Here is a 9,311-nt window from a genome sequence, read left to right on the forward strand (position 1 = left end):
AATACAATTTTTTTTATTTTTTTTTGTCGTTTAATTATTACATTGTTATTAGTGGTTTCCGACAAATCTACAATTTGTTTTTATGATAACTTAAATCTAGGTATATAACTAGGAGGGCCCATTGGCCGTATCTCATTCTCTGGTGAAATAATGTTTATACATGTGACTGCTATATTTTTTAATATATACACCTCACTACACAACACTATACAGGATCAGATAGTTTGATTCTTTTGGGTCTGTGTCCTGTTCTGGTGGTATCCAAAAGTTGCAATACTGCAATATTCTCATGAGAATGGGGTCTTTCCTCATGCTCCCTTGCATTTCTCTTGATTTCTTTACTGACTGTGGGTATCTGAAGGTCTCGTTGTAGGTAATCAGTCCTATATTATTTGGGTGCGCCCACAATTCCCGTCAGGACTTTGCTCTGAAAAATTTGTATTTTAATTATATTACTATTTGCAGAACATCCCCATGATTGAACTCCGTATGTCCATATAGGTTTCAGTATTTGCTTATATAATAGCAATTTATTATGTACTGATAATTGTGATATTCTTCCAATTAGCCATTAGATTTTCCTACATTTCAATTCCAGTTCTTTTCTTTTCTTCTTTATATGTTCCTTTCAGCGAAGTTTTGTATCAATATTCATTTCGAGATAATTAGCGTTGTTGCTATATGGAATGATAGTATTATTTAATGTTATTGGTGCTTCTACGGTCTGTTTATAGGTGACCTGTACAATGCACAGATTTACTTTCATTAATTTTTATTTTCCAAGCTTGTGTCCAATTATTTATATTGTCACTTGCCTGTTGTAATTTTCGTGAGTCTTCTTCACTATTGTGTCCGACAGCTATAACCGCAGTATCATCAGCAAATGTAGCCAGCAATATTCTCCATTTGTGGTATATCATAAGTGTAGATACAAAAATAATAATATAATTTTGTCACATATACAAATTCAATAACCATCAAATTACTGATAAGTTTAAACTACCACACCACTGAATATTATAACAAAGTATTATAAATAGAATTATTTTCAAACTTCAAAACACTAAAGATACATTGCGACGTGTTGACGTTATACATTTTGATAACCTAAATTTTATTGACATATAGACAATAAAAAAACTGAAAATAAACTATAAATAGAATTAGCATTTGGAAACTAAATAATGTCAAAAAACACTAACTAATCTCTTAATAATCTGACAATTTACGTTCAACAAATATGGAAATTATTTCGTTGGACCAATAATGTAATTTTAAATAGGAATATACTGGAAATTTTGTATTATAGTGAATTAATTCAATAATTTAAATATCATATATGTAAGTCATATCGCTTTCAAGCAACATTAATCATATACTAAAGTCCCCTTTTTACAAACGAGGGTTTATCTGGATTGGACCTACTGTTTAACGTCGGCTCTGAATCACGGTCTTCGGCATTAAGCGAGTCACGAACTTAGAAATTATCCCAGAATATATCCGGTGTCACTCAGCCTGGATACCAGCGTGACTGTGAATATTTTCTGTGTCGAGTTATACACTCTTGCCTAGGATAATCACAAATATTAAACAATCACAAACATACATTTAGAACTATGCCCTAGTAGTATTCGAACGCGCGAGTATCGCAACAGTAGGAGAACCGTCCTGAATCCTCTACCACTGCTCTAATCAAGCCGGCTAGTATAGACATGTCGGCATAAATATAGGAAACAATTGTAGAAAATGATGGAAAATACTTTGATTAATATATATCGTACACATTTTTTCAATAATAACATAAATTTTTAATTTGAAAAAATGATTAGACTACATTCAAACACCTTGTATATAAGACAATTCGCTCAAGTTACATCAACAGAAGCAATCTGCATATATTTGAGGTTATGTCGGCAGGCTGCTTAATTCTCTGCTTGCCGAAATCAGATTAAACCGGAAACATGATTAGGTCTTAAGTTATTAAGCGTGTCATCTGCCTATCTGCCGGTTAATTAACTGGATCTTAACAGTGAAGCAGGTGAAATTTTAATTAATTAATACCCCAGAATAATGTCGGCTGAATAATTCAGTCGACAAGTTTCGTGGGATGGCTTATTATTAAGTTTAAGGGCCTCCGCTGTAGTTCGGGAATTTTTGTATTTTCTAGCATTGGACTTGTTCGGTTTAATTGTAGGAATTTAATTAATTAATTTCTATATTAAGACTTTGCAATGAAGTTATTTGGAATCGGCTTAAATATGCTTTTTTTATTATTCTTGGTGGTATTAAGTATTTCTTAAGATATGTGATCTGTGTAAAATATCTTTATCTATCTAAAAATTCTAAATCTTATATATAAAAATGAATCGCAAAATATGTTCCTAAGCGCATAACTCAACAACGCCTGGACCAATTTGGCCAAATCTTTTTTTAAAATGTTCGTTGAAGTTCAGGGATGGTTTTTACGGCGAGAAAAATTAGAATTATTGCTGGAAAAACCCTAAAAATAGCCCTTTTTGTTTGAATTTGTTTCGTGTATCAGTTGACAATTCATCTGTCATCTGTCAAAAGTCATCTGTAACAGACAACTTTTTTTTTTAAATTTGATATGACTTGAACTCAAATCCTTTTAAGCCGTACGAATTGTTTTATTTATTTAAAATTTGAATTAAATTTTAAACAAATAAAAAATTTTAAATAAATAAAACAATTCGTACGGATTAAAAGGATTTGAGTTCAAGTCATATCAAATTAAAAAAAAAAAAGTTGTCTGTTACAGATGACTTTTGACAGATGACAGATGAATTGTCAAGTGATACACGAAACAAATTCGTATATCGTGTTTTGTGCAGAGTGTTTAGTTAGTTAGTGTTTGTTTAGTTCGTGATTAGTGAAAAAATAATTTATATTTGATATGCCTCCTATAAGACGAAGCAATTTAGGTAGAAGAACCAGAAATGCTATAAACCAAGCTAATTACCGATCTAATCGTACTGCACAAGAACGTGACGACGGAAATGAACGTGAAAGAATTCGGATATCACAAACGCGTGAAGCGCGAGCGCGACATTCAACTAATAATCGCGCAAGTTTGAATCCAGCTGCTTTCAGTTACGATGTGTCAATTGACTGCAGTAACTACCAATGTGTTGTTATTGGTTCTATGAACTTGGTTTGCTCACACTGTAAGGCATTAAAATACAAAAACGAAGCCAATGGATTGTGTTGCGCAAATGGTAAAGTGAAATTGATACAATTGGATCCACCACCAGAACCATTGTACTCATTGGTTTCAGGAATAGGAACAGATTCTATACACTTTTTGACACATATTCAACAATATAACAATTGCTTTCAAATGACTTCATTTGGGGCAACAAATGCAGTTCGGGAAAATTTTATGCCAACTTTCAAGGTATGTATTATAGCAGTTACTCATAATTATTTTAGCGAACAAAATTTTCTGTCACCAAAGTTAAGATGTGTTACTAATCTTCAATTTCTTAATCATTACGAAATATATCACTTAGTCATCATATTATATGGTGATTCAGTTTCAGTGACACTTTTATTATATTTTATATTTGATAGATATTAGTTAAAACTAAATATATACTTTTTAAGATCAAATATTATTTAAGTTTGATCATTGACAATCCATTAATTTATACCACACCATAATATTTTTTTTATTTACAGATACAAGGGCAAATATATCACAGAGCAGGTTCACTGTTACCAGTGTCAGATAGCGACAACAAATTCCTGCAAATTTATTTTATGGGCAATTCACCACAAGAAATTGATCTGCGTTGTGCACATAACAATTTAGTAAAAAGGTCTATTGTAGAACAATTACAAACTTTATTTCATCAACACAATCAATTGATTATATTGTTTAAAACTGCCCTGGATCTGATGCCATCCGATAATCACAAAATTGTAATCAGAGCTGATAAAACACCTGCAGGTCAACATACAAGACGTTTTAATGCACCAACTATTGATGAAGTTGCTATCGTTGTAGTTGGAGAAAACTTGGAATCCCGTGATATTGTTTTACATCGTCGGAATTTTCAATTACAACCTATAAAGGAAACACACCGCTCATATGATGCACTGCAATATCCCATTATATTTTGGCAAGGTGAAGATGGCTACGATTTATCAATAAAAATGATAAATCCCATTACAGGTAACTAAAATATTAGTTTAGCTATGGCGATAATATCTCAGTCACTATATTATGTATTTTAATTTTATATTTGAATGTTATTAAAACAAAATCTGTTTACAGGTTCTGAAACCAACAAAAAAGTCAGTTCAATGAACTATTATTCATACCGCCTAATGATTCGGGAAAATGCAGATAATCACATATTGAAATGTCGGCGATTATATCACAAATATGTTGATGACATGTATGTTAAAATTGAAACGGAGAGATTAACATTCATCAGGTTGAATCAAACCAAACTCCGATCTGAAGAGTATATTCACCTTCGAGATGCGATTAATACTGATGGAAATGCACAGAATGTCGGTCGGATGACTATTCTTCCAGCAACATACATCGGAAGCCCTCGGCATATGCACGAATATGCTCAAGATGCCATGTCGTATGTTCGTCATTATGGTACAGCAGATTTGTTCATCACATTTACATGCAATCCGCAATGGATAGAAATTAAGCAGGAGTTATTACCTGGGAAATCATCCATTGATCGTCATGATATTACAGCCAGAGTCTTTAGACAAAAGTTGAAATCTTTAATGAATTTCATCGTAAAACATAATGTGTTTGGTGAGACACGCTGCTGGATGTATTCTGTGGAGTGGCAGAAACGAGGATTGCCACATGCACACATTTTGATTTGGTTGGTTGAAAAGATAAGGCCAAATGAAGTTGATGCAGTGATATCAGCTGAAATCCCTAATGTACAAGTAGATCCTGGATTGCATGAGGTAGTTATCAAAAACATGATACATGGTCCCTGTGGAACTCTTAATCAAAATTCACCGTGTATGATGGATGGTAAATGTTCAAAACGATATCCACGGACATTAATATCGGAAACAATTACTGGTAATGACGGTTATCCATTGTATCGTCGCAGATCGACAGCAGACAATGGAAAATCAACAATTGTCAAATTAAATTAACAAGATATTGAAATAGATAATCGTTGGATTGTTCCATATTCACCCATTTTATCAAAGACATTCAAAGCACACATCAACGTTGAATCTTGCCATTCAGTGAAATCGATTAAATACATTTGCAAATATGTAACCAAAGGGAGTGATATGGCTGTGATTGAAATTGGTGCAGAGAATTCTAATGATGAAGTTACCCAATACCAAATGGGCCGCTATGTCAGTAGTAATGAAGCAGTTTGGCGAATATTTTCTTTTCCTATTCATGAGAGACACCCTTCTGTTGTTCACTTAGCTGTGCATTTAGAAAATGGACAAAGAGTGTATTTTACAGCACAGAACGCAGTACAAAGAGCTGCTCAGCCACCATCTACTACATTAACCAGTTTTTTTGAGACATGCCAAAACGATGATTTCGCACAAACATTGCTATATTCTGAAATGCCAAAATATTATACCTGGAATCAATCCTCAAGGAGATTTATACGACGGAAACAAGGAAAACCAGTTCCAGGATATACAGATGTATATTCCACCGATGCGATTGGCCGGATTTATTCAGTACATCCAAGCAATGATGAATGTTTTTATTTACGACTGCTATTAGTCAATGTACGTGGCCCAACATCATTCTAATAGTTAGGAAATGTTGATGATGAATTGTGTGGATCCTACAGAGAAGCCTGTCAACGTTTGCAATTGCTTGAAATTAACGCTCATTGGGATCAAACTCTCAATGATGCTGTAATATCATCACACGCTCATCAAATACGAACATTGTTTTCTATAATCATATCTACATGCTTCCCATCAAACCCAATTGATTTGTGGATCAAGTACAAAGATTATATGTGTGATGATATTTTGTATCAAATACGGAATAGAATGGGAAATCCAAATATACAAATCAGTGAAGAAATTTACAATGAAGCATTGATTTCAATTGAGGACATGTGCTTGATAATGTCAAACAAACTATTAATTCAATTAGGCCTGACCGCGCCTAATCCTCCAATGCATGACGCTTTTAACCAAGAGTTGCATCGAGAAAGACTGTATGATCTCAACGCTTTGAAAGAATAAATTCAAACAAATCTTCCACTGTTAAATGAACAACAGAAGTATGTATTTGAAACTCTTATGAAAGTAACAAATGATGAAACTGGAGGGATTTATTTCTTAGATGCACCTGGTGGTACAGGAAAAACTTTTTTTATTTCATTAATATTAGCAACAATTCGCTCACAAAATAAAATTGCACTTGCACTCGCTTCGTCGGGAATCACAGCAACTTTGCTTGAAGGTGGTCGAACAGCCCATTCAGCACTAAAATTGCCATTAAATATGCAAAGCAATGAAACTCCAACCTGCAACGTTTCGAAGAACTCTGCAATGGCAAAGGTTTTGCAGCAATGTAAATTGATTGTTTGGGATGAATGCACGATGGCACATAAAAAATCTTTGGAGGCTTTAGACAGAACCTTAAAAGATCTACGTAGCAATAATAACCGATTTGGTGGTGCAATGATTTTATTAGCAGGAGATTTTCGTCAAACATTGCCAGTGATTCCACGATCAACGCCAGCTGATGAACTCAATGCATGTCTAAAGTCCTCCAATTTGTGGAAACATGTTAAAGTACTTCATTTAAGCAAGAATATGCGTGTCGAGTTGCAAAATGACCAATCTGGAAACATATTCTCTAAACAACTCATTGACATTGGTAATGGCAAATTTCCTATAGACATGTTGACGGCTTGCTTTTGCTATGACTATAAACAAGTCCCAGGGGCAATCATTAAGTGTTTGTGGTATTAATCTAGAAAACCCATGTTTCTCACATGGTCAATTGTATGTTGCCTGTTCCCGTGTTGGAAAACCATCAGATTTGTTTATCTATGCGCCAGGTAATCAAACAAAAAACATCGTATACCACAAAGCAATATAATAATAATAATTATGATTCACATGATTAACAATAAAGCGATTACTTACTTTTCAATCCTTATATATGTTTTATTTAATTATTTTTTATTCACAACGCCCTATCACCAGGGTGATGGTTCTGTTCAGGAGAATTTTTTAAAATACGTAGGCACAAAAACTGCCACATTACAAATCTTTTTGACAGGACGAAGTCTGTCGGGTCAGCTAGTTAAATATAAAATAAGGTTATGTCCTTTTATCAGATCGAATTATCAGATATTTATTATTATTTTATATTATTATTTTAATATTAATATTATATTTATTAATATATTGATATATCACATTAATATATTATATAATATAGTATTATATTACTATTATTATTATGTTATTTCCACTACATTCCCATTTAATTTTTTTTCCATATTTGTTAAACGTAAATTGACAGATTTCTGACAGACTAGATAGATGTTTTTAGATGTTATTTAACATTTAAATGTTAATTAGTATCCACTATCCAATAAATCAGTTTATTCATGTCATTAAAATTTATAGTGTAACACGTTGAAATGTTAACGCATTAATTTAGAATATTGGTTTAAAACATTTGTCCGTTTGTCACTTCTATTGTTTTGAAGAAATTTGTCAACATTTGACAACAGGGTTGGTCAGTTCTGACACAAATCGAATATTATAGACTGGGTAGGTTACATGTTCCGACGCATCAGAGAGCTTTCCGTTTCTTTTAACTACGGTAAAATGAGAAGAAATAATTTGCACCGAGCTTAGAACGAATTTTAGATTTTTGCAAACTATATTTGATTCGATATTCGTCATCTATAACGTGCATTGGCTGCTTTATTGGAAGGCTATATGTAATTATTTTTATGTATATTTGTACATTTTACATTATTTTGTACATACGTCATCTAAATTTGTGATGTCAAAACGTCGCAATGTTGCCGCATCCACTCTGAGTTTTAGTTCAGTTGGGCTTTGATATTCAACAAAGTTCTAATCTAAATAACATAATTGAACAAAAATGTTATCAAATATAATTTATTTTAACATTATAGTATATCTAAAAACTACAGCTAATTATAGAGCCACAATAGGTTATAGTTTAGAGTTATAACCTCTTATCACTATTGCTTTCAAGAATTTTGCATAAGTCTGACAACCGGACGTCTTTAACAGACTCATTAATTAACGTGGTTGAGCTAATCAGACAATATTGTGTCTCATTTTAACTAGAATAAATTGAGAAGGAAAATATTGTCTGATTATGAATCGAATTTACAAATGGCGGCAGTCAATATATTAAACATCTTGATGACGTATGTACCAAAATAAAAATTCTGAATAGACCATATATATTTTTATAAATACATAATTTTTAATTGAAACATATTGTTTATCTTGCCGATAAAATATTCGGGCTTGTTGCTTTTTCTAGTGGTTTTTAAGCCCATAGCAGCATAGCTACAATTTTATATCTGGAAGATCGTCTTTCAGGTCTAAATATACTATGATTCTAAATGAAAAGATATTATTTAATGTAGAGAAATGTTACACCATCGAATTTAGTCATCGTTAGTTTCGTCATTGATCAAAATGTCATTGATCAAAATACATGCAAGCGCTGAATATATGTAATATATTGATCTATATTGCTAGATACGCTTGAGCGTGTCAGATTAACATATAACTGTAATTTAAGCAGCAGCAGTTTGATCGAAATATATCAAGATAAGGAAACGTTCGCGCCCAATTTACCATTATAGGAAAATCTGAATATTTTTCTCGTATATAATCGTAGGTGGAGGACAGCCCGTCAATCTGGCATGGCGTAATTCTGCATCACGAGCAGAAATCCTACGAGAACGTGCCGTCCCCGGAGGATTTCCGCAGGTTAACGGGCTCGCAAATGATTAATGAATGGTAAGCGTTACAAATCCGCATATATTATGCATAGCAGGCGGTGGCGTATGTGCAATATTGGCGGCTATATGGTGACGATGAGGCGACTGCCTCTAATATTAACAAACGTTTTAAAATTTATTATCAAATCCAACAGATAAACGCGTTATTTTATCTGTATCCGATGTTGGATATGAAATTTTCATGAATTTCATCTCTTAAATGTCCTTGCTGTTCATCACTCATATGTATCATATAAGGTTTTCAATAATCTCCAATAAAGGTTGTTTTGGTGGAATCTGTTT

General features: G+C 32.9%; 2 protein-coding genes across 3 annotated transcripts; both read left to right on the plus strand.

Annotated features, from left to right (window-relative positions):
* The first annotated feature begins 2,780 nt into the window (after positions 1-2,780).
* LOC143195255 (uncharacterized) lies at positions 2,781-5,297 on the plus strand. 2 transcript variants are annotated; one of them, XM_076402248.1, is made up of 4 exons: positions 2,781-3,415; positions 3,700-3,970; positions 4,028-4,195; positions 4,298-5,297. In XM_076402248.1, the coding sequence occupies exons 1-4, from the start codon at positions 2,915-2,917 to the stop codon at positions 5,161-5,163; spliced, it is 1,806 nt and encodes a 601-aa protein (XP_076258363.1). In that variant the 5' UTR covers positions 2,781-2,914; the 3' UTR covers positions 5,164-5,297. The 2 variants fall into 2 exon arrangements, with proteins under 2 accessions (XP_076258363.1, XP_076258362.1); XM_076402247.1 differs by having other exon boundaries at positions 3,700-4,195.
* An 841-nt stretch (positions 5,298-6,138) lies between these two features.
* LOC143195256 (ATP-dependent DNA helicase Pif1-like) lies at positions 6,139-7,091 on the plus strand. The gene is made up of 2 exons (XM_076402249.1): positions 6,139-6,278; positions 6,341-7,091. The coding sequence occupies exons 1-2, from the start codon at positions 6,266-6,268 to the stop codon at positions 6,973-6,975; spliced, it is 648 nt and encodes a 215-aa protein (XP_076258364.1). The 5' UTR covers positions 6,139-6,265; the 3' UTR covers positions 6,976-7,091.
* Positions 7,092-9,311: the final 2,220 nt, after the last annotated feature.

Source organism: Rhynchophorus ferrugineus, unplaced genomic scaffold, assembly GCF_030347505.1.
Source record: "Rhynchophorus ferrugineus isolate W39M unplaced genomic scaffold, kcgeb_rfMv2 rfM4, whole genome shotgun sequence".
NCBI lineage: Eukaryota > Metazoa > Arthropoda > Insecta > Coleoptera > Curculionidae > Rhynchophorus > Rhynchophorus ferrugineus.